The following is a 26125-nucleotide window of genomic DNA, read 5'->3' as shown; positions in this document are numbered from 1 at the left end:
GAAAGTCGAAAGAGAACGCCACAAAGGCTAGTTGCGATATTGTTGAAATTATTCATTAAAAAAAAAAAATAATAATAATAATAAAGCAAATGTGACACACAGAATTGCTTGCTAAAATTTGCTTAAATATATTGTTCTTCGTAAAGGACGTCAGCCAAGGTCTGCCCCCCACATTTTTACCGCACCAAATCTGGCCCGCTTTGCAAAAAGTTTGGACTCCCCTGCTGTAGAGAAAAGGGCACAATTTATTTATTTAATTGAATACATATTTACATATTTTTATACTGGAGTGCCTTGACCAATTTTGTTGTTCACAATGTGCTGTTGTTGACAATGACAATAAAGACCTATTGTTATGTCCTCTGGTCTTATGTTGACTACTTTTTGGGTTTAATTTCTTTCTAAGATTGTACATTGTTCATCCGTCCACAGGATGTCGCTATTCTAACTCAGAATCTTAAGTTTTTCTTTGGTATTGCTGTTTGCGCTCGGCTTCCCCTAGTGGCGACTTGCTGTAAGCAGCAGGCAGAAAGAACTTTTTATTTCAGTTGGAAAAGAGGCCTTGAGGTGTTAAGACGTTACACACCTCCTCTGCACCATACATCGTTGGGAACCCTTGACAAAACAAAATCTGTAAGTTTGTACGTTTTAACAGTGGGTTAGATGTAATTTTGGTGTGTCTATTCTGTTATTTTGTTGTTATTTATGTATGTTTCAGTTTTACCAGCCACACACACACACACACGCGCACACGTTCACGCGAAGAAATAAATGAGAGGAAGGAGTTTGGGCCTCCATTTTTCTTTGTTGGTTTAGCTCGCTGCCAAAGTCGAGTAGCCATACGCTCGGCTGAGGGCAGAAGAGTAAAAAGATTTTCAACACATCAAGCACCCAAGATGTCTCAGCAAGAAGTTTCACCACCTATCAGCCAAGTGGTCACCAGGTCGGAGGCCAGTCATTCTCATTCTTCACGCCGGTCCAGAACGAGTCAAGCTGCTGCACAAGCACGAGCAGACGCCGAAGCTGCCTACGCCAGAGCACGGTACGCCAAACGCCAAATCGACATGGAGGTCGAGAAGGCACGCATCGAGGCAACACTACACGCTCTGAAGACGGAAGGTGAAGCAGAAGCAGCGCTCGCCGCAGCTAAAGTTTGGGAGGCGACTTTCGAAGAAGAGGAGCGCGCCAAAGTCGACCTCAGCGAGCAAGGGGTATTTTCCAAGACACCCCCCTCCATCAGGCGTGCACAAGAGTATGTGCATGCTCACTTTGACGACCAGCGTGTGCAAGCAGATGGCACACAAACGCCAAACACTGAGCACCTGGTTAGGCACAATGACTCTCAACAACCAGAAAATAGCCCAAAATCAGCTGGTGCTTTTCCACATGTGCGTCACATCGACATCGCTGACGAAGAGCATCTCCAATCTCATCGTGGGAGAACGGACATCTCACACCAGCCTACACCTTCAGCAACCCCACAAAGTGAACTGTCCAATTTAGCAGCCTATCTAGCACGGCGTGATCTGCTGACATCGGGGTTCAAGGTTTTCGACAACCGGCCAGAGTCCTACCTGTCCTGGAAGTCCATGTTCTGCAACGCGACGGAAGGCCTCAATCTCAAGCCCAGCGAAGAGCTCGACCTTCTCACCAAGTGGCTCGGCGGGGAGTCTCTTCAACACGCTCAGAGGATCAGGGCGGTCCACGTGAGTAATCCACAGGCAGGTCTCCAACGTCTGTGGCAGCGGCTAGACAAGACTTATGGCTCTCCAGAGGTAATTGAATCCTCACTCTTCCAACGGTTGCAGACTTTTCCAAGAATCTCCAACAAAGACACTCACTTACTGCAGGAGCTTGCTGATCTTCTGTTAGAGCTATCGTATGCCAAAAGTGAAAGTTATTTGCCGGGTCTTAGCTTTCTCGACACACCAAGGGGCATAAACCCGATAGTTGAAAAACTCCCATATGGACTCCAGGAGTCATGGGTTACACAAGGTACCAAATACAAAAGGGAAAACGGTGCAGTCTATCCACCTTTTTCGTATTTTGTGCGGTTCGTAAATGACTACGCTGAAATGAGAACAGACCCTAGCTTTATGTTACAGTGTTCAAACGTAATAAATCCAAGGGTTGATAAGACATCAGTAAGACGAGACAAATACAGAGTTCCATTGGCGGTGAATAAAATAGAGATCAGTCCGGCTAAATTGACAGCACCCGATCCAGACAAACAATGTCCTATCCACCAAAAACCACATTCACTCGTCAAATGCAGGGGGTTTAGAATGAAAACACTAGACGAAAGAAAGAACATTCTCAAAGAGCACGCCATTTGTTTTAAATGTTGTGCGTCCACAAATCACAGGGCTCGAGACTGTAAAGCTATTATCCAATGCTCAGAATGTGATAGCGATGCTCATGTGTCTGCCATGCATGTCGGTCCACCTCCATGGACACCTCAAGACTTTAATCCCCCAACCCAGAGTCACGGCGGGGAGTCTGAGGGCCCAAATCCTGTGAACACAGCCAGTTGCACAGAAGTATGTGGGCAAGGCGTAAAAGGAAAATCATGCTCAAAGATCTGTTTAGTTAATGTATATCGCCGAACTTCTCCAGAAAAGAAAAAGAGGGTATATGCCATGTTGGATGATCAGAGCAATTCATCCTTAGCCAGATCTGCGTTTTTTGACATGTTTAATGTGCAAGGTACCATATTCCCATACACCATGAGAACATGTGCAGGTTTATCAGAGACACGAGGTCGCAAAGCTGATGGCTTTATTGTAGAAGATGTAGATGGTAAGGTCTCCATGATGCTGCCTACAATAACAGAATGTGATCAGATTCCAGATAATAGAGACGAAATTCCCAGCCCTGAGGTAGCAGCAGCTCACCCTCATTTGCGATCAATCGCTTCACAGATTCCTCCTCTCGACCCATCGGCAGACATTCTTCTGCTCCTGGGAAGGGACATCATTCAGGCTCATAAAGTTCGTGGTCAGGTAAATGGGCCAAACAATGCACCTCATGCCCAGCGTCTCGATTTAGGATGGGTTGTCATAGGTGATGTCTGTCTCTCTGGAGCTCATAAACCCACATTGAACTCATTTAAGACGAACGTTCTAAACAGTGGACGTCCCACGTTCCTCAGTCCTTGCGAAAACACAATCGTTATCAAAGAGAAATACACCAAAAACGATCCACTAAACACACAAGCGGAACTAGGACAACATATTTTCCAACAAACAACAAATGACGACAAAGTTGCACTTTCGGCAGAAGATGCGTTGTTCCTAGACATTATGCACAACAACTTTGCTAAAGATGAGGCGAATAACTGGGTAGCTCCACTCCCATTCCGCTCACCTAGGCGGCGCCTACCTGACAACCGGGAGCAGGCCTACAATCGTTTAATGTCGCTCCGCAAAACGCTGAGAAGAAAGCCTGAAATGAGAGCGCATTACGCTGAGTTTATGGAGAAAATATTCAGCAAGGGCCATGCCGAACCAGCGCCCGCACTGGCGCCAGATCAAGAGTGCTGGTATCTCCCTAGTTTTGGCGTTTACCACCCGCAAAAGCCAGAAAAAATTAGGGTAGTCTTTGATTCGAGTGCTCAACTTGACAATGTTTCTCTCAATGACGTGCTCCTCAAGGGACCAGATCTTAACAACACTCTCGTAGGAGTTCTGATGCGGTTTAGGTCCGACCCATACGCCGTCATGGCAGATGTGGAGCATATGTTTCACAACTTTGTAGTCCGAGAAGACCACCGTAACTACCTTCGTTTCTTGTGGTTCCAAAATCATGACCTTGATGGAAAAGTGCAAGAATTTAGGATGACTGTCCATGTGTTTGGTAATTGTCCTTCCCCATCAGTCGCCATCTTTGGACTGAAAAGAACAGCCATAGAAGGAGAAATGGAATTTGGCAGTGACGCAAAAGAATTCATTGAACGGCACTTCTATGTAGATGATGGGCTAAAGTCATTCTCTTCCATAGAGCAGGCCATTGATGTTCTTAGTAGGGCACAGAAGATGCTGGCTCAGTGTAACATACGCCTGCACAAAATCTCATCCAATTGTCCTCTCATAACAGGAGCCTTTCCAACCGAAGATCGTGCTGTAGGCATGCAAGGTCTTGACATTGGGCAGACTACCCCACCAATGCAGCGCAGTTTGGGCTTAGGATGGGAGCTGTTGACTGACCAATTCAAGTTCCAAGTAAGAGTAAATGAAAGGCCGTTCACAAAAAGGGGAGTTCTGTCAGTTATCAACAGTGTGTTCGACCCACTTGGTTTTGCTATTCCAGTAATCGTAGGGGGTAGAACCATACTCAGAGACATTTCCACAAATGTTTCAGAGTGGGACACTGAACTGCCAAAAGACAAATTAGAACAGTGGCAAAAGTGGAAAAGTTCCCTCGGACACCTACAACATCTTGAAATTCCCAGAATGTACACTTCAATACCGCTGTCTGCAGCCCAAAGAATAGAGATTGACGTTTTTTGTGATGCTTCCACAAAAGCCGTAGGTGCAGTAGCATACCTCAAACTCACAAATGAGGACGGACACAGCGAAGTGGGATTCCTCCTCGGCAAAGCACGTTTAGCTCCTAAACCAGACATCACCATACCCCGACTTGAACTCTGTGCAGCAGTCCTGGCCGTGGAAGTAGCAGAGTTGGTTCTAGAGGAGCTGGATGTCACAGTCGATCAGGTGAATCTTTACACAGACTCAAAGGTAGTGCTTGGGTACATCTCAAACACCAAGAGACGCTTTCACGTTTATGTGCACAACAGAGTCGAACGCATCAGGCGCTTTGCACAAACTCACCAGTGGCATTACGTGCCCACACACTTAAATCCGGCAGACCATGCCACACGAGCGTTGCCCGCTGAGCAGCTCTCCAGCTCCACCTGGCTCAGAGGCCCAGCTTTCCTCTCCAGGTTGGACCAAAGTCAAGTTCGAAGTCAAACCTTCGATCTCATAGACCCAGAGACTGACTGTGAGTTGCGTCCTGAGGTAACAACTTGCACTACCACCCTATCAAAAGGCCAGTTTAATAGTGCCAGATTTGAAAGGTTTTCAAGTTGGAAGGTGCTGCAAAAGGCTATTGCAAAACTCCAACATATAGCTCAATCATTCAAGAACAACTCTGAGGTTTCCTGTCGTGGCTGGCACAACTGCAACAAACATTTAACTGAAAAGTCACTGCAACTAGCCAAGACCACGATCATTCGCACCGTTCAAAGAGAGGTCTTCGCAGAAGATATTGGATGCATTGAAAAAGGCACAGCTCTAAAAAACTCAAGTCCACTCAGCAAACTGAATCCATTTGTTGACACGCAAGGGCTCCTTAAAGTTGGAGGCCGACTAAAGAAAGCACAGTTGTCTGCAGAAGAAACCAATCCCATACTCGTCCCTGGAAAGCATCATCTTGCTCAGCTCATAATAAGACACTTTCACGAAAAATTATGTCACCAGGGAAGGCATTTCACGGAGGGAGCAGTCAGAGCAGGGGGCTTTTGGATTGTGGGAGGAAAAAGAGCAGTAAGAAGTGTGATTTTCAAGTGCATCACATGCCGCAAATTAAGGGGCAGGCAACCTGAACAGATAATGGCTGAACTTCCTGAGGACAGGCTGTCCACGGACCCTCCTTTCACAAATGTAGGCCTTGATGTGTTCGGTCCCTGGTCCGTTACAGTGAGAAAAACGCGTGGTGCTAATGCAGATGCTAAAAGATGGGCAGTCATATTCACCTGCATGAGTACACGTGCAATTCATATTGAAGTGATTGAGTCAATGGACACATCGTCGTTCATTAATGCACTGCGTCGTTTCTTTGCCATCCGAGGTGGTGCCAAACTCTTGAGATCTGATTGTGGGACAAATTTTGTGAGTGCCTGCAAAGAGCTCCAAATAGACAAACTAGGCTGTCACAATGACAAAATAGGCACATTCTTGAAAGACAGTGCGTGCAAATGGCAGTTTAATCCTCCACATGCATCCCATATGGCCGGTTCCTGGGAACGCATGATCGGCGTCACCCGAAAAATCCTCAATGCAATGCTCCTTGAACATCCATATGGGAAGCTCACACATGAAGTACTCGTAACATTGTTAGCTGAAGTTACCGCAATTGTAAATGCCCGTCCGCTAACAGCCGTTTCTACAGATCCCGAAAACCCAGTCATTCTTACTCCTGCGATGCTACTCACGCAAAAGGTTGGCACACCACCGATTCCACCAGGGCAGTTTCAGACCAGTGACCTATTCAAAGCCCAATGGAAGCGCGTGCAGTACTTAGCTAATGTTTTCTGGAGTCGTTGGCAGAAAGAATACATCGCAGGCTTGCAGGTTCGTCGCAAGTGGAAAATAAAAAAGCCGAACCTTCAAATGGGCGACGTTGTTTTAATGAGGGAGTCTCTGGAACATAGGAATAATTGGCCACTCGGACTGATCACAAAATCTTTCCCAAGTGAGGACGGTAATGTCAGAAAAGTTGAGGTTAAGATTTGCCGAAACGGCGAGAATAGGTTTTACATTCGCCCAATTCGTGAAGTTGTGCTTTTGCTGTCTAAGGGTAGCATGTAAAACGAGTTGTTGTGTATCGTTCATTAGTTAAGGGCTGACATCTTGCAGATGTCAGGCGGGGAGTGTTATGTCCTCTGGTCTTATGTTGACTACTTTTTGGGTTTAATTTCTTTCTAAGATTGTACATTGTTCATCCGTCCACAGGATGTCGCTATTCTAACTCAGAATCTTAAGTTTTTCTTTGGTATTGCTGTTTGCGCTCGGCTTCCCCTAGTGGCGACTTGCTGTAAGCAGCAGGCAGAAAGAACTTTTTATTTCAGTTGGAAAAGAGGCCTTGAGGTGTTAAGACGTTACACACCTCCTCTGCACCATACATCGTTGGGAACCCTTGACAAAACAAAATCTGTAAGTTTGTACGTTTTAACAGTGGGTTAGATGTAATTTTGGTGTGTCTATTCTGTTATTTTGTTGTTATTTATGTATGTTTCAGTTTTACCAGCCACACACACACACACACGCGCACACGTTCACGCGAAGAAATAAATGAGAGGAAGGAGTTTGGGCCTCCATTTTTCTTTGTTGGTTTAGCTCGCTGCCAAAGTCGAGTAGCCATACGCTCGGCTGAGGGCAGAAGACCTATTCTATTCTATTCTATTCTATTCTATTCTATTCTATTCTATTCTATTCTATTCTATTCTATTCTATTCTATTCTATTCTATTCTAAAAAATATAAGTTTAACCTATAGTTTCTATTCTATTCTATTCTATTCTATTCTATTCTAAAAAATATAAGTTTAACCTAAAGAGCAGGGGTGCCCAAGTCCGGTCCTCGAGAGCCCCTATCCAGCCTGTTTTCCATGTCTCCCTCCTTTAACACACCTGAATTAAATGATCAGCTCATCAGCAAGCGTTGCTGGAGCCTGATTATGATCCTGATTATTTGATTCAGGTGTGTTGGCGGAGGGAGACATGGAAAACAAGCAGTGGCGCCACCAGGGGGTGGCCAGGGGTGGCCATGGCCACCCCACTGTCCACCTCGCTTGCCAGTATATCGTTAGATTGTTGTAGCATCAGGTATGGATTGCATCCCAAATGAATGCATTTATTTTGTCTTGTTAAATGTAGGGCTGTCAAATTTATCGCGTTAACGGGCAGTAATTATTTCTTTTTAATTAATCACGTGAAAATATTTATCGCACTTAACGCATTCGTGGTACGACTCATTCACACATTGCTGCAAACAGCCTACAATGGTGCCGTTTTACTTATATACAGAGATAAGAGGCAGAGTCAAGTGAGTGGAGTAGATACAAGCATTCATTGGGGCCTTGCTTTTGAATTGGCAAAAGCTTTGTCATCTCTCCCACAGCAACTATAAATATTGTGGGAAGCGACATTTGGAAGAATGACAGGAGTTGATCTTTTTCTTAACACCCTGTAGTGTACCCAACGCAGAGAAGATATAGCATTTGCAGCCACCACACACAGTCATGGTTGCACCACTTCCCATCATGCATTTGGGCAGAACAGTTAACTCGCTACAGTATCATTTACTGAAAGTTCAACAAATACACTAGATGGCAATATTTAGTCACAATATACAAACTCACATTTATCCTTTAAGAATTACAAGTCTTTCTATCCGTGGATCCCTTTCACAGAAAGAATGTTCATAATGTTAATGCCATCTAGAGGATTTATTGTTATAATAAACAAATACAGTACTTATGTACAGTATGTTGAATGTATATATCCGTCTTGTCTTATCTTTCCATTCCAACAATAATTCACAGAAAAATATGGCATATTTTAGAGATGGTTTGAATTGCAATTAATTACGATTAATTATTTTTTAAGCTGTGATTAACTCGATAAAAATTTTAAATCCTTTGACAGCCCTAGTTAAATGTACACCTTCTGCCTTATATATACATAACACAATAAAACAGAATTGTTGTGGAACTCAAAATGTTGACTGGACATTTATGGACTATGCACATTAAATCATTAGTAACATCAAATATTACACAATACACTTAAGTATATCAGTAGCCGTGTCCTTAAGTCTTTCTGATAGTTTTCCCCTGACCTTTTTACTGCAATAATATTATGAAAATCTGAAATTATGGCTTTTAGTTTTGGCCACCCCAAGATTTTAAGTGGCCCCATCTGGCCACCCCTATGAAAAATTTCTGGAGGCGCCACTGAAAACAAGCTGGATAGGGGCTCTCGAGAACTGGACTTGGGCACCCCTGCTATAGAGAATGTGACTATTTCCCCCCCCCCTTTTTTTTTTAACAAAAAAAATATATGGGAAAAATATTACTGTACAGTATGTTTTAAATTATTAATATTGTATTTTAAAATTTTTATGAATAATTTATAAATGAATAAAAACTAAATTACCATTCAAATGATTCAATACTGAAATACGGCCCACAGTAACACTTTGCAGTTATTTTTTGTTTTTAATTTCATGGTATTTCAGTCATTTCATGATACTGACGGCGTTAGATGCCCAATCCGTTTGGACGTTTAGCGGCGTCAATGGTAGCCAATGGTGAGCGTTAAAAGTAAGGGGGCGGAACTAACACAGCGTCCGTTGCTCAGCAACGTTTGTTAGCTGTTCGTAAAAGACGGCCACTGTCTTTTTTTCTTCTTCGTAAAGCTCCCCTCTGCTGAGAAAAAATATATATCTGGGAACGTTTGTAGTCAAACATTTTACTTACAACATAGTTTTTCTTTATTTGAACTACGTGCTTGTGGTGACTTTACCGGTAAGTTTCGCAACACTGCACTTCCAAATAGTACGTATTTACGTCTGATAAGTTTTTTTTGTTTTTGTTTTTTTCCAGAATCGTTCATGCACATATTTGTTTTCTAGCTGCTATCTGCATCGTTTTACCTGTAGGGCCGCTAATCCGCAATATTTGTGCATATTATCCCATCGTGTCCAACGGTATTTTTGACCAAGATGCGGAGCTTTTCATTGATCATGCGTTTTTTAAATTTTTTTTTAATTTTTATTATTTTTTTAAAGAACGGTTGGAGTGTTTAAGAGTAGCAGGTCGTCACTTGTTAGACGAAAGTACATTGAGATTTAATATCGTCTGCGTCCAAGTGATCTCCAAAGAACACTACTGTGTGTCCAAATCATGTAAGGGATTATATGAAGCCATTTTATTTTGGGCGTCATCACGACGATAGTGCGTCCCCATTTTCGTGATTGCTTTCTGGCCACATTGCATTTTAGTGACGTCACACGGAACAGTTTGAAGTGTTCATTTTATTTAAGGAAAGTCAAATATCCTGAAGGCTTCCACTTGAGTAAAGATTTTTAGTTTAGTTTTGTTTTAAACTAATTGTTTTAAACTAATTATTTCAACATATATATCTGGTAATTGTGTTCATTTTATAGTCATCGTACGCTGGATTTTTAGCAACATGGAACTGGAACCAAAAAATGTTTCTGAGCTTGATCTGAAAGCAGTCTCCGGCTTCAATGGTAAGATTTTAATTTTTAAAACAACAAGAAAAAGTCAAAATATGAGCATTTTCTGGATTTTGTCAAACTTAGAACAATTGAAAACTCACCTTAATCCAAATATATTCTCCCAATCAGATTTTAATGCAAGTAGCCTGTACCCCAGGGGTGCCCATTACGTCGATCGCGACGCTACTGCGGGTAGCTCACGGCATCAAAAAAAAAACAAAAAACAAAAACATATATATATATATATATATATATATATATATATATATATATATATATATATATATACAGTGCCTTGCAAAAGTATTCGGCCCCCTTGAACCTTGCAACCTTTCGCCACATTTCAGGCTTCAAACATAAAGATATAAAATTTTAATTTTTTGTCAAGAATCAACAACAAGTGGGATACAATCGTGAAGTGGAACAAAATTTATTGGATAATTTAAACTTTTTTAACAAGTAAAAAACTGAAAAGTGGGGCGTGCAATATTATTCGGCCCCCTTGCGTTAATACTTTGTAGCGCCACCTTTTGCTCCAATTACAGCTGCAAGTCGCTTGGGGTATGTTTCTATCAGTTTTGCACATGGAGAGACTGACATTCTTGCCCATTCTTCCTTGCAAAACAGCTCGAGCTCAGTGAGGTTGGATGGAGAGTGTTTGTGAACAGCAGTCTTCAGCTCTTTCCACAGATTCTCGATTGGATTCAGGTCTGGACTTTGACTTGGCCATTCTAACACCTGGATACATTTATTTTTGAACCATTCCATTGTAGATTTGGCTTTATGTTTTGGATCATTGTCCTGTTGGAAGATAAATGTCCGTCCCAGTCTCAGGTCTTTTGCAGATACCAACAGGTTTTCTTCCAGAATGTTCCTGTATTTGGCTGCATCCATCTTCCCGTCAGTTTTAACCATCTTCCCTGTCCCTGCTGAAGAAAAGCAGGCCCAAACCATGATGCTGCCACCACCATGTTTGACAGTGGGGATGGTGTGTTCAGGGTGATGAGCTGTGTTGCTTTTACGCCAAACATATCGTTTTGCATTGTGGCCAAAAAGTTCAATTTTGGTTTCATCTAACCAGAGCACCTTCTTCCACATGTTTGGTGTGTCTCCCAGGTGGCTTGTGGCAAACTTTAAACGAGACTTTTTATGGATATCTTTGAGAAATGGCTTTCTTCTTGCCACTCTTCCATAAAGGCCAGATTTGTGCAGTGTACGACTGATTGTTGTCCTATGGACAGACTCTCCCACCTCAGCTGTAGATCTCTGCAGTTCATCCAGAGTGATCATGGGCCTCTTGGCTGCATCTCTGATCAGTTTTCTCCTTGTTTGAGAAGAAAGTTTGGAAGGACGGCCGGGTCTTGGTAGATTTGCAGTGATCTGATGCTCCTTCCATTTCAATATGATGGCTTGCACAGTGCTCCATGAGATGTTTAAAGCTTGGGAAATCTTTTTGTATCCAAATCCGGCTTTAAACTTCTCCACAACAGTATCTCGGACCTGCCTGATGTGTTCCTTGGTTTTCATAATGCTCTCTGCACTTTAAACAGAACCCTGAGACTATCACAGAGCAGGTGCATTTATACGGAAACTTGATTACACACAGGTGGATTCTATTTATCGTCATCGGTCATTTAGGACAACATTGGATCATTCAGAGATCCTCACTGAACTTCTGGAGTGAGTTTGCTGCACTGAAAGTAAAGGGGCCGAATAATATTGCACGCCCCACTTTTCAGTTTTTTATTTGTTAAAAAAGTTTAAATTATCCAATAAATGTTGTTCCACTTCACGATTGTGTCCCACTTGTTGTTGATTCTTGACAAAAAAATAAAATTTCATATCTTTATGTTTGAAGCCTGAAATGTGGCGAAAGGTTGCAAGATTCAAGGGGGCCAAATACTTTTGCAAGGCACTGTATATATATTTATATATATATTGCGGAAAACACTCAGTTGACTTGAAGTTCCGCTCTGAGACCCCCAATTTGGCCAACTTTCAAAATTGTCCGATATGCACGTGTCACGTCATTGGAAAGCTTAAAGTCTCAATTTTCTGGTGGAAGAGAAATTTTGAACAGGAGGGCATTTAAAAAAAAAAAAAAAAAGTTTTTTAAACAGCAAAACCCTGTCTGGAGGAGACAGCACGTGAGAGCAGAATTACAGACGCCATGACTTTAACGAGATATTATCGTGTACTTACCTTGTTTTGATCCAAAAACTCCATGTAGCATGTATCACTGAGTGTCAAAACACAGCTGTGAATGACCATAGCTGGATTTTTTAGGAATTTTATGGGTAAAACATGGTAATATAACAAGGGTTGCAATGCAGAAATCGCAGACATCAAGGAGTGGTCGAGATTTTGTTATTTATTTATTTACCCTTTTAAACTTTTTTTTTTGTTTTTTTTGTTTGGATAATTTATTTATCATCTAACATATCGGAGAAAATGCGACAGTAACAAAAAAAATGCAAATAAGCGATCGTTATGAGGTTGATATCCGTGACGTTTTTACAGACACCATTTTTTTCATTGTGACGTAATTTGTGTAAAAGTTCAAAATAAGCAAGTGAATTAATTTTTGAATTTTTTGTCGTTTTTTTTTCTTTTAAACCAAATATTAGACATTAATTAATGATTCCAAGCTAAAAATGACAGACATTTTGAATAATAAATGTAATTAATTACCTTCATTTTATGGCTGGGTTGAAACAAAAGCAGTTGCGAGATGTCTGTAAACGGGGGTTCCGAGAGTAAAACGGACAAATTAAAAATAGTTCAGGGGCTTAATGCGCCATGAATCTGCTATGGTAGCAAATAGACATATTGTACTATCATACACTAATGTTGTTTTGGCTGTTTTGATTTTCCGCCATATATATATATATATATATATATATATATATGTGTGTGTGTGTGTGTGGTGGAAAACACAGACAAGGCTGAAAGAGCAGTTTTTGCTCTTGCACTTCTCTTTAAAATAAACTGCTGTATTTTTAGCCAAAACAACAGGTTGTGCTTGATAGAACAATTTGTCTAAATGCTGCCATAGCAGATTCATGGCGCAATAAGCCCCCAAACTATTTTTAATTTGTCCGTTTTACCCTGAAAACCCCCGTTTACAGACGTCGCGCAGCCGCTTTTGTTTTAACTTAGCCATAAAAAGAAGGTAAGTAATCGTATTTATCATTCGAAATGTTTGTCATTTTTAGCTTAGAATCATTAAATGATGTTTAATATTTAGTTAAAAAAAAAAGACTTTAAAAAATTATTCATTCACATATTTTAAACTTTTTGATCATTGTATTTCACAGTAATGTCAGTCACTCTTTTCATGTGCGCTTTGTGTCCAGTGTACGCTCAAGCACTGTTTATAGACTTGGTAAGACACAAGTGATGCCTGTGATCCAGCGTCTAGTTGCATTTTGACTGGGTGACCTTCTATGGTGTTTAAACAAATGACGTCACAATGAAAAAATTGGCGTCTGTAAAAAAGTCACGGATATCTACCTCATAACTATCATTTAATTGTATTTTTTCGTTATTGTCGCTTTTTCACCAATATTTTAGATGATAAACAATCGATCCAAACGAAGAAGTGACAAAAAAAAAAAAAAGTTTAAAGGGTAAATACAGTGGGGAGAACAAGTATTTGATACACTGCCGATTTTGCTGGTTTTCCCACTTGCATGCCATGTAGAGGTCTGTAATTTGTATCATAAGTTCTCTTCAACTGTGAGGGACGGAATCTAATACAAAAATCCAGAAATTCACATTGTATAATTTTAAAATAATAAATTTGTATTTAACTGCATGAAATAAGTATTTGATACATTACCAACTATTAAATATTTCAGCTCTTAGTTCTTTTTGAAGAACCCCTCCTGTTCTCCACTCATTACCAGAAGTAACTGCACCTGTTTGAACTTTTTACCCATATAAAAGACACCTGTTCACATGCTCAAACAAACAAACTCCAACCTCTCCACAATGGCCAAGACCAAAGAGCTTTGTAAGGACATCAGGGATAAAATAATAGACCTGCACAAGGCTGGGATGGGCTATAGGAAAATAAGCAAGCAGCTTGGTGAGAAGGTAACAACTGTTGAAGCGATTTTTAGAAAATGGAAGAAGTTCAAGTTGACGGTCAATCATCCTCGTTCTGGGGCTCCATGCAAGATCTCACCTCGTGGGGCATCACTGATCATGAGGAAGGTGAGGGATCAGCCCAGAACTACATGGCAGGACCTGGTCAATGACCTGAAGAGAGCTGGAACCACAGTCTCGAAGAAAACCATCGGAAACACATTACGCCGTCATGGATTAAAATCCTACAGCACACGCAAGGTCCCGCTGCTGAAGCCAGTGCATGTCTAGACACGTCTGAAGTTTGCCACTGACCATCTGGATGATCCAGAGGAGCAATGGAAGAAGGTCATGTGGTCGGATGAGACCAAAATTGAACTTTTTGGTCTAAACTCGGCTCGTCGTGTTTGGAGGAAAAAGAAGGATGAGTACAACCCCAAGAACACCATCCCAACCGTGAAACATGGAGGAGGAAACATCATTTTTTGGGGCTGCTTCTCTGCCAAGGGTACAGGACGACTGCACTGTATTGAGGGGAGGATGGCTGGGGCTATGTATCACCAGATCTTGGCTGACAACCTCTTTCCTTCAATGAGAGCCCTGAAGATGGGTCGTGGCTGGGTCTTCCAGCATGACAACGACCCAAAGCACACAGCCAAAGCAACTAAAGAGTGGCTCCGTAAGAAGCATCTTAAGGTCCTGGAGTGGCCTAGCCAGTCACCAGATCTGAACCCGATAGAAAATCTATGGAGGGAGCTGAAAGTCCGTGTTGCCCGGCAGCAGCCCCGAAACCTGAAGGCTCTGGAGAAGATCTGCATGGAGGAGTGGGCCAAAATCCCTGCTGCAGTGTGTGCAAACCTTGTCAAGGACTACAGGAAACGTTTGGTATCTGTAGTAGCAAACAAAGGTTTCTGAACCAACTATTCAGTTCGATTTTTATGATGTATCAAATACTTATTTCATGCAATTAAATGCAAATTTATTATTTAAAAATCATACAATTTGATTTTCTGTTTTTTTGTATTAGATTCCGGCCCTCACAGTTGAAGAGAACTTATGATACAAATTACAGACCTCTACATGCTTTGCAAGTGGGAAAACCAGCAAAATCGGCAGTGTATCAAATACTTGCTCTCCCCACTGTATATGAAAATGAAAATCTCGACCACTCCTTGATGTCTGCGATTTCAGCATCGCGACCCTTGTTATATTACCATGTTTCACCCATAAAATCCCCCCAAAAATCCAGCTGTGGCCATTCACAGCTTTGTCTTGACTCTCGGTGATACATGCTACATGGAGTTTTTGGATCAAAACAAGGTAAATACGCAATAATATCTCGTTAAAATCGTGGCGTCTGTAATTCTACTCTCGCATCCTCTCGCCTCCAGTTAGGGTTTTGCTGTTTAAATTTTTTAAAATTTTTTAAAAATAACCTTTTGTTCAAAATGTTTGTTCCCCCAGAAAATTGAGATTTTAAGCTTTCCAATGATGTATCACACATGCATATAGGACAATTTTGAAATTTGGCCAAATTGGGATTCTCAGAGCGGAACTTCAAGTCATCTGAGTGTTTTCCGCCATATATATTTACCTAGTGGGTAAATTAAGTATTTGAACACCCTGCGATTTTGCAAGTTCTCCCACTTAGAAATGACAGATTTAAATTTTCATGGTAGGTCATTGTCCACTGTGAGAGACAATCTAAAAAAAATCCAAAAATAACAATATATGATTTTTAACAATTTATTTGTATTTTACTGCTACAAATAACTATGTGAACACCTGTCTATCAGCTAGAATTGTTGGCCTTTAAAAAGTCCACCTCCACTTATTCTCCTAAATAAGTGGAGTGGAGGTAGACTTGTATGAGTCTGACTTTTTTACCTGTTTTAGGCGGTTAGCTGCATATAAACACCTGTCCATACCATACACCCCAAAGAGCTGTCCAAAGACACCAGAGACAGAATTTTAGACCTCTGCAAGGCTGGAAGGAGTTACAGGGCAATTGCCAAGCAGCTTGGTGACATAAGATCCACCGTTGTAGCGACTATTAGAAAATAGAAGAGAGCTAAACAAGACTATCAATCTCCCTCGGACTGGGGCTCCATGCAAGATCTACCTCGTAGGGTCTCAATGACCCTAAGAATGGTGAGTAATCAGCCAAAAACTACACAGGAGGAGCTGGTCAATGACCTGAAAGGAGCTGGGACCACCATTTTCAAGGTTACTGTTGGTAATACACAAAGACGTCATGGTTTAAAATCATGCATGGCACGGAAGGTTCCCCTGCTTAAACCAGCACATGTCCAGGCCTGCTTTAAGTTTGCCAGTGACCATTTGGATGAACCAGAGGAGTCATGGGAGAAAGACATGTGGTCATATGAAAGCAAAATGGACCTTTTTGGTCTTAATATCACTCATAGTGTTCAGAGGAAGAAGAATGATGAATACCGTTCCAAAAACACCATCCCTACTGTGAAGCATGGGGGTGTTAGGATCAATATTTGGGGGTATTTTTCTGCACATGGGACTGGACAACTGCACTCTATTAAGGAGAGGATGACCAGGGCCATGTATTGTGAGATTTTGGGGAATTACCTCCTTCCCTGAGTTAGAACATTGAAAATGGGTCGTGACTGGGTCTTCCAACATGACAATGGACCGAAGCAGACAGCCAGAGTAATCAAGGAGTGGTTTCGTAAAAATCATATCAAGGTTTTGGAGGGGCCTAACCAGTCTCCAGACTTAAACCCAAAACAAAATCTTGGGAGGAAGCTCAAACTCTGAGTTTCTCAGTGACAGACCAGAAACCTGATTGATCTAGAGAAGATCTGTGTGGAGCAGTGGTGCAAAATCCCTGCTGCAGTCTGTGCAAACCTGGTAAAAAGTTACAGGAAAGCAAAGGCTATTTTACCAAATATTGACATTGATTTTCTCAGGTGTTCAAATACTTATCTGCAGCAGTATAATACAAATACATTCTTAAAAAAAACGCACTGTGATTTCTGGATTTTTTTTTATATTGTCTCTCACATTGGACAAGCACCTACCATGAAAATTTCAAACCTGTCCATCATTTTTAAGTGGGAAAACTTGAAAAATCCCATGGTGTTCGAATACTTATTTTTTCCACTGTACTTGTTTTATTTTATTTTATTATTATTATTATTTTTTTTAACCCCGCAGCTGTTAAGGGAGATCGCGGGAGGTCGTCTCCTTGGAAAGTAAATCTTGGGAAAAAAACAAAACAATGAGCACCCCTGCTGTAGCTAGAGGCATAATAAGATGTTTTTCTGTTTGTAAGTGGGCCAGAAGTGGGGAAGCCAATCCCAGGACTGGTGGCCATGCCTCTCAAGCGCAGGGGCACATAGGGACAACAAACCACTCACTATTAAATTAACACCAATGGACAATTTAGTGTCGTTGGTTAACCTAAAATGAATGTTTTTGGAATATGAGAAAAAGCAAGAGTAAGACTTGAAAAAAAAAAGAACGATTAAAAGAAATAAAGGACCATGAAAACAACACAAGGTAAGGCTGGGCAGATTGGCACCCTGGATTTAAGAACTGTGAGGCAGCAAAGCATTATTTGAGTTCACGAGCTCTCTTTCTCTTAATAATATTAATAATGCTAAATTTTATTTGAAGGCACCGTTCTAGCACTGAAGGTCGCCGTACAATCTTCTCATATTAACAGCCTTCACTGTGGTTTGTCAAATTTACAAGGTATTTATTTTCATCTTACAGGAATTTGAAATAAGAAATTTATTACCCAGGCTTACTAAAAGGTACAAAAGTAACCAGTAAAATAATACGCATTTACTGCAAATAAAAGTGTTACCCTACCTGGTTTATTATTTTTTGCTTGAAACTTCATTTTGTTAAAATTATTTGTAGCGCGCGAATAAAGCGTTACAACCAATTATATCTGTATGTAAGCCTACTGTATGTAAAAAAAAAAAAAGTGTATAAATGAGCATTTTTCTCTATATGTACTATACTTGTGTATGCCACTAACCTGCACAGTTATTACACTGCATCAATCAGCATTATCCGTGTGCTTACCTTTATGATTTCAGGACAAGTGCATTTTGGCATGAGGCTTCATCCGGACAAAGAGCACCTTATCTATCCTCTTGGGTCCACCATTGTCCTAGTACGAATCAAAGACGATAAGAGGCAATTCTTGCACGGTCATACCAGTGACATTTCCTGCCTCTCCATGTCCAAAAGTGGGGTTTATATTGCCTCAGGACAGGTCAATTACAATGACTTGGAGGTAAACTTCAGTGACAACAGTTTTCTTCCCTCAACACCACCTTGCCATTTGTATTGTATTGTATTGCATGCCATTGTATAGTGTACTGTGGATATAAATGTCTTACACATCCCACTTCAAATGCAATTTTGGCATGGCAAATTTATTTATATAGCACAATTCAACACAAGGCAATTCAAAGTGCTTTACATCACATGAAGATCATAAAAATCACATTCAAATCAATAGAATGTAAAAACAAAGACAATGGAAATAGGAAATAAAATTATCAGGGCTGTCAAACGATTAAAATTTTTAATCGAGTTAATTACAGCTTTAAAATTAATTAATCGTAATTAATCACAATTCAAACCATCTATAAAATATGCCATATTTTTCTGTAAATTATTGTTGGAATGGAAAGATAAGACATGGTACATAAGTACTGTATTTGTTTATTATAACAATAAATCAACAAGATTAACATTATTAACATTCTGTTAAAGCGATCCATGGATAGAAAGACTTGTAGTTCTTAAAAGATAAATGTTAGTACAAGTTATAGACATTTTATATTAAAACCCCTTTTAATGTTTTCGTTTTAATAAATTTTGTAAAATTTTCAATCAAAAAATAAACTAGTAGCTCACCATTGTTGATGTCAATAATTACACAATGCTCATGTGGTGCTGAAACCCATACAATCAGTGGCACCCAAGCCCCAGCAGAGGGTGACAAAACACCGAAAAACACAAGTAACAAGTGGACATTACACTGTGCTGTCATTTTAATCTGTTTGAGCGGGGCATGTGCGTTAAATGCGTCAAATATTTTAACGTGATTAATTTAAAAAATTAATTACCGCCCATTAACGCGATGAATTTGACAGCCCTAAAATTATACATAAAAATCGCATTTAATCACGAATAGAATAAATAATAAAACAAATAAAAAATAAAACAAATACTACTACTACTAATAATAATTGAAATCAGCACGAGGAATAGAAAGCAAATAGATTGAAATATTTAGACAGTTATGGATATGCAGTATTAGACAAAAGCGTTTTTAGCCCTTATTTAAAGTAGCTAAGAGTTTTAGCATACTTCAGACCTTCAGGTAACATGTTCCAGAGGTGAGGAGCATAAAAACTAAATGCTGCCTCATCCTGCTTAGTTCTTGTTCTTGGAACATACAGGACAATGGTTCCAGACGACCTTAGGGGTCTAGATGTTTCATAGGAATCTAACAAATCAAGCATGTATTTTGGTCCAAGGCAATTAAGTGTTTTGTAGACGAGCAGTAGTATTTTATAGACTATCCTTTGACTCACTGGAAGCCAGTGGAACGATTTCAAAACCGGTGTAATGTGGTCCAGTTTCCTTGTATTTGTGAGGACTGTACTAGTTGCAGCTTCCTGACTGATTTTTTATCAAGACCTGTAAATATACCGTTGCAGTAGTCCAATCTGCTGAAAATGAATGCATGTATAAGTTTTTCCATGTCTTGTTGAGTCAGAAGCCCCTTAATTCTGGCTTTATTTTTTAGGTGGTAATAAGCAGATTTAGTGACAGACTTCAGATGGCTATCAAATTTTAGGTCTGAGTCAATAATTACGCCAAGGTTTCTGACTTGATTTGTAGCTGTTACTGATATTGTGCTAAGGTGCCTGCTTATCTTTGACCTTTCCTTTTTTGGCCCAAAAATGATCACTTCTGTCTTCTCCACATTTAACTGGAGAAAATTCTGGCACGTCCATTCATTGATTTGATGAATGTATTTACTCAGGAAGACTAAGGGACTACAATCATGTGGTGACACAGAAATGTAGAGTTGTGTGTCATCTGCATAGGTGTGATAGGAGATGTCATACGGTTCCATAATCTGAGCTAGGGGAAGCATATAGATGTTAAATAAGAGTGTTCCAAGAATTGACCCTTGAGGGACTCCACACGTGAACTTGGTTCGTTCTGACTGATGGATTCCGATTAACACAAGAAATCCCCATCATGTAAATAAGATGTGAACCAATGAAGAACAGTGTCAGTAAGCCCTACCCACTGTTCCATTATACTGAGTAGTATGTTGTGATCAACCGTGTCGAATGCGGTGCTGAGATCCAATAGTAGCAGAACAGATGATTTGCCAGCATCGGTATTCCGACGGATATCATTTAGGACTTTGATAAGCACAGTCTCGGTGCTGTGTTGTGGCCGAAATCTAGACTGAAATGAGTTAAAAAGATTGTTTTGCATCTTTGGTTGTGATATTACCACATTTGCTGTCATTAGATGTAGCTGTAGACTTTTTTACAACTCTCCCCATGAAAAAAAAAATCTAACAAATGTAAAAACATGCCTTTGGTACTGGATGAGTCAAAAATATAATAAGGTAGAGGGGACTGTGGAAGGTAAATCAAGCATCATTGTGACCAAGGTGTCATTTGAGGCTGTTTTTCTATCATTGTATAATTTTCTGTTATTGTGATTGGTCACTTCTCTGGACACAGCCTCACCCCCAGGTATAAGTGGTGCGACCGTACGATCTAAGGAATTTGTATTTTCTCTCTTTAAAAGTTTTTTATTTTTTAAAGTTATACAATAGGTCAGGTAAGTGTTGGAAAAGATTTTGAATGTTATAGCATCGTCTCGTGTTTTCATATCACAAAAAATCTGGCATTTGAAGAAAGAAAAAGTATGTAAACCCTTTGGAATGAATGAAATTTCTGCTTAAATTGGTCATAAACTATTGTCTGATCTTCACCTGAGTCACATCACCGGACAAACACTGTCTTCTTAAACTAATACAGCACAACATAAATAAGTTTTCATTTTTTAGGCGGGGACATGATATGTAAACAGTTACAGTGCAGGATGGAAAACATGTGGATCCCTAGGCTAATCACTTCTCCAAAAGGTAATAGGGGACATAAATCAGCCAACCAGGGGTCCAAACAATGTCATTATATAAAATATGTTGGTTAAATCTGCCTTGTCTTGTAAATAAATCCAAACCAGTTGTGAGTTTGCTGTTCTCAAGAGGCATTGGCTGATATGAACCATGTCTCTAACCGAAGAGCTCTCAGAAGATCTATGATCAACAACTGTTGACTTGCATGAAGCTGGAAAGGGTGACAACAGTATCTCCAAAAGTCTTTATGTCCATGTCCACGGTAGACAGACTGTCTACAAAAGGAGAACGTTCAGCACTGTTGCTACTCTGCCGAGGTTTGGTCTTCCTGTAAGGATTTGCAGAAATCCTTGGTACAAGCTAACAGTATTGTTGACAAATGTGCAATATGCAAAACATTAAAAAACAATGCAGTTCATGGGAAGGTACCTCAGACGAAGACCATTCTGTCAAAAAAAAACAAAACAAAAAAAAACATTACTGCATGTATGAAGTTTGCAAAATAGCCTTTGGATGTTCTACAACCCCACTGGCAAAATATTTTACGAACAGAGGAAACCAAATTTGAGTTATTCGGAAGGAACACACATCAGTATGTGTGGAGAAAAAAGGCACACAGCACACCAACTTCAAAACCTCATCCCAACTGTGACATATTGTGGAGGGGGCATTATTGATTAGGTCTGCTTTGCTGCCTCGGGGCCTGGAGGAATTGCTGTCATAGATGGAAAAATGATTTTCCATTCTACTGATTCATTTTGCAGAAAAACTTGAAATCTGTCTGATAACTGAAGCTCAACTGAGGATGGGTAATGCAATAGGACAGTGACCCCCCCCCCCCCCCCCCAAAAAAAAAAAAAAAATAGAAGTCAATCAACAATGCAATGGCTTTAACAGAAGAGAATGTGTCCAACTAGAGTGGCTTAGTCAGAGTCCTGACATCAAGTTGATTTACAGTAGATGCTGTGCCATGACCTCAAAAGAGCGATTCAAACAGACATCCCAGGAATATTGGTGAAGTGAAATATTTCTGTACAAAAAATGGTCCAAAATTCCTTCTCATCATTGTGCAAGTCTGATCTACAACGACAGGAAATGTTTGGTTAAGGTTATTGTTGTCAAAACAAGGTCTATCAGTTATTAAATCCAAAGGTTCACATACTTTGTCCACCCTGTGCTGTGAATGTTCACACATTGTGTTCAATAAAAACATGTATACTCGTCAGACTGTCTTGTGTATAGTGATATTATTTAGATGATGATCAGAATTTATTTCGTGACCAAATTAGGCAGACATCCACATAATCCCAAAAGGTTATCATATGATTTCTCACAACTGTATGCCTGTGGGCTAAAGGCAGGATACATCCTACCTGGTTGTCGGCCAATTGCAAGGCACAAAGTGACAAATACCCATTCACACACACATTCACAATAGTGCTGCAACGATTAATTTGAGTAATTCTATTGGAAAAAAGCTTCAAATCAAATTTTGCTGCTTCGAGTATTCGTTTAATTACAATGACGTTGTAATGGTTTATTTTGAAAGTGTTTGCATTTAGTTTTATTGATTTGTGTGGATACACTGTCCTCTAGTGGGAACAGTGAATATTACATAACTCATTTAATATGGCTTAATCTAGAAGCTCCCTGTTTAAACCAACATAAGGAAAGGTTTTGTCTGAGCTAATGTTTTTTAATGCATTCGTAATTCAGTTTAGAGGTACTGTATATTTACAGTGTATCACAAAAGTGAGTACACCCCTTGCATTTCTGCAGATATTTAAGTATGTCTTTCCATGGGACAACACTGACAAAATGACACTTTGACACAATGAAAAGTAGTCTGTCTGCAGCTTATATAATAGAGTTCATTTATTTTCCCCTCAAAATAACTCAAAATATAGCCATTAATATCCAAACCCCTGGCAACAAAAGTGAGTACACCGCATGGGAACTACATTCATCCCTAAATGTCCAAATTGAATACAGCTTGTCCTTTTCCCTCCAAAATGTCATGTGACTCGTTACAGGAGTGCTGTCAGCATTGCTGCTGAGATTGAAGTAGGGCTGTCCCAAACGACTAATTTTCTCCCGATTAGTCAGCCGACTATTTTTACGATTAGTCGACTAATCTTATAATTTTTAAAAATTATTATTAATTTTTTTTGTACAAATTTAGCAATGAAATTTTTTTTGACGCTTGTCAATTCACAAAAACATTTTGGAACACTTAAATTCATAAACAGATTCAGAACACTGACTTCACCTTTCCAAAATGATTCAAAACAATTCTTAAAAAAATACCTAGCATTAATATTATAGTATACTGTAGTACTATATATATATATATATATATATATATATATATATATATATATATATATATATATATATATATAGTGTATAGTATTATAATAATTATAATAATTATTCATTGCCAATCAGAATTTTCATAAAGGGTGTCATTTTAAAGGTATTCTTAGTGTAGAATCTGAAGTATGTGGGATTAAATCCAGAAATCGTTATTTATATGACGAACATTACATGCTTTTATTTTGAAATGTTCACTGGAAGTACGTTCGCTAAACCGCTAATTTAAGCTTTACACTCTGCAAAAACACTTTTTGTCATTGCATGTGTTGTCAGTAATAGATTTTTTTGCCTTTTGCAAATGCTGTAAACCAGCGATTTTTCATGTTTGAAGTGTCACCTTTTAACTGCAAGTTTTGGAGAAGGCTGCCTGTTTTATAGCCGGCCAAAGTAGGTCGTCTTTTTCCCCCCATTCACCTCAATGTAGCAATGCCAACGTATATAGTGTTTAATATAGATGTGTTTTCTTCTTTTGTATGTCTGAACTTTAATTCTACAGCGTGTTGATGAGAGAAAAGAACTGGAGTCTCATTTGCCATCAGCACGCACGCACAAATGTATGCACGCACACGCGCGCAGCGATAAAACACAGCCGTGAAAATGAACGCCCTCCTTTTTATTTACCTTGCGATAAATGGACTCATTGCATTTCGCGACAGGCTTAGCAGCTTCAATAAAACATGTCATTAGTTAGTTAGACGGACTTACAATCTCTTGTCGTTATCATTCACGGCCGACGTGCTGCCAAGCTTGGCATTGAAGAGACAGGACACAACAGTGTACCCTCCTTTGTTTCTTTAAAAATAAGTCAATGTTTTGGACTCTGGTGGCTTTGTGCCGCTTTCCCCGCTTGCATACCAAGTGTCCGACATTCTGAACTTTCAACGCATATATTTTTTTAACCCTTCATTAGCCGTCGACGGGATGTTGTGCTCGTCGACGGATTTACGTCATCGATGACGTCAACTATGTCGACTAGTCGGGACAGCTCTAGATTGAAGAGGTGGGGGGGTCATTCCCACCGCCATGCTTGACTGTAGGCATGACACACTTATCTTTGTACTCCTCACCTGGTCGCCGCCACACATGCTTGAGACCATCGGAACCAAACAAATTAATCTTTGTCTCATCAGACCGTAGGACATGGTTCCAGTAATCCATGTGCTTTGTTGACATGTCGTCAGCAAACTGTTTGCGGGCTTTCTAGTGTACTGTCTTCAGAAGAGGCTTCCTCCTGGGGTGACAGCCATGCACACAAATTTGATGTAGAGTACAGCGCATGGTCTGAGCACTAACAGGCTGACCCCCCCACCTCTTCAATCTCTGCAGCAATGCTGACAGCACTCCTGTAACCAGTTACATGACATTTTGAAGGGAAAATGTCAAGCAGTACTCAATTTGGATATTTAGGGATGTAGTTTCTAAGAGGTGTTCTCCCTTTTGTTCCCAGGGGTTTGGATGTTAATGGCTATATTTTGAGGGGAAAATAAATATACTCTATTATATAGGCTGCACACAGACTACTTTTCATTTTGTCGAAGTGTCATTTTGCCAGTGTTGTCCCATGAAAAGATATACTTAAATATCTGCAGAAATGCAAGGGGTGTACTCACTTTTGTGATACACTGTAGCTGTTTTGGGAGGGATTATGCGTATGAATGATTTGTTAAGAGCATTGTAAAAAAAAAAAAAAAGGGAGCATTTTATAGCGTTTATGCTAGTAGACTTTTGCTATGAAAGTTGTTTATTTGTTGTAGTTAGATCCTAATTTATTTTAAGGTCAGGTATTTTAATTCATTTTTAAATTAAAGTGCAATCCTGCATAGTATGAAGAAACACTTGTGAATTTTATTTTGTATTCGCATTTAATGCTCTTTTGAAAGTGCAATCTTGGCAATCCTTGAGTTGACATCTCCTAAAATTGATTCTGCAACGCATTAAATGTTCCTAATATTCGAACTAACTAGTTGATAGATTAATCGACAATTAAATTTCTCGATAGCTGTAGCCCCAAATATCATTTATGAACAATTTGGAGTGTTCAATCAACCTAGCATGCATGTTTTTGTGATGTGGAAGGAATACCAATGTACCTGAAGAAAACTCACAGGAACACAGAGATCATGCAAAATCCACACAGAAAATACAGGTTGAAATTTTGACATTTGACCTTGTGTGTGCTATTTTCAAAGGCTGAGATAATCGTCTGGGACTATGCGAAGCGATGCATGTATACGGAATTTGTGATCCACGATTCCAAGGTGGAGGCACTGGCCTTTTCTCCTAATGACAAGTATCTGGTGTCCCTCGGGGGTCAGGATGATGGGAGGTAAACTCATGTTTGCAAAGTAGAACATATGAAGTTGTCTATTCCTGAAGAATCCGTGCAGTTACGAAAATGCTGCATTTACTGTATATACTTTTCTTTTCCGGAAATGATTTGCTTCAATTACTAAGTGTTCAAC

At 39.9% G+C, this 26125-nt stretch overlaps 2 protein-coding genes across 3 annotated transcripts in view; both read left to right on the top strand.

The window, feature by feature from the left end:
* The first annotated feature begins 355 nt into the window (after positions 1-355).
* LOC130920395 (uncharacterized) lies at positions 356-6601 on the top strand. The gene is made up of 2 exons (XM_057843576.1): positions 356-633; positions 719-6601. Exon 2 carries the CDS (start codon positions 897-899, stop codon positions 6591-6593), a length of 5697 nt encoding a protein of 1898 aa, XP_057699559.1. The 5' UTR covers positions 356-633; positions 719-896; the 3' UTR covers positions 6594-6601.
* Positions 6602-6842: 241 nt separating this feature from the next.
* Positions 6843-26125, top strand: part of cfap52 (cilia and flagella associated protein 52) — a 57310-nt gene continuing 38027 nt past the window's right edge. The window contains exons 1-4 of one of the 2 annotated variants that reach the window (XM_057843590.1): positions 6843-6938; positions 9953-10039; positions 18199-18398; positions 25853-25989. In XM_057843590.1, the coding sequence (XP_057699573.1) occupies positions 9979-10039; positions 18199-18398; positions 25853-25989 (398 nt within the window). In that variant the 5' untranslated portion in view covers positions 6843-6938; positions 9953-9978. Of the gene's footprint in view, positions 6939-9153; positions 9312-9952; positions 10040-18198; positions 18399-25852; positions 25990-26125 lie in introns of those variants that run through there. The other variant, XM_057843589.1, reaches the window with a different exon arrangement.

This window comes from Corythoichthys intestinalis, chromosome 8 (genome assembly GCF_030265065.1).
Source record: "Corythoichthys intestinalis isolate RoL2023-P3 chromosome 8, ASM3026506v1, whole genome shotgun sequence".
Classification (NCBI taxonomy): Eukaryota; Metazoa; Chordata; class Actinopteri; order Syngnathiformes; family Syngnathidae; genus Corythoichthys; species Corythoichthys intestinalis.
This window is presented reverse-complemented; position numbering and strand designations above follow the sequence as displayed.

Excerpts from the sequence above, each read along its gene's own strand:
- LOC130920395 (XM_057843576.1), top strand. The coding sequence starts at position 897 with ATGTCTCAGCAAGAAGTTTCACCACCTATCAGCCAAGTGGTCACCAGG.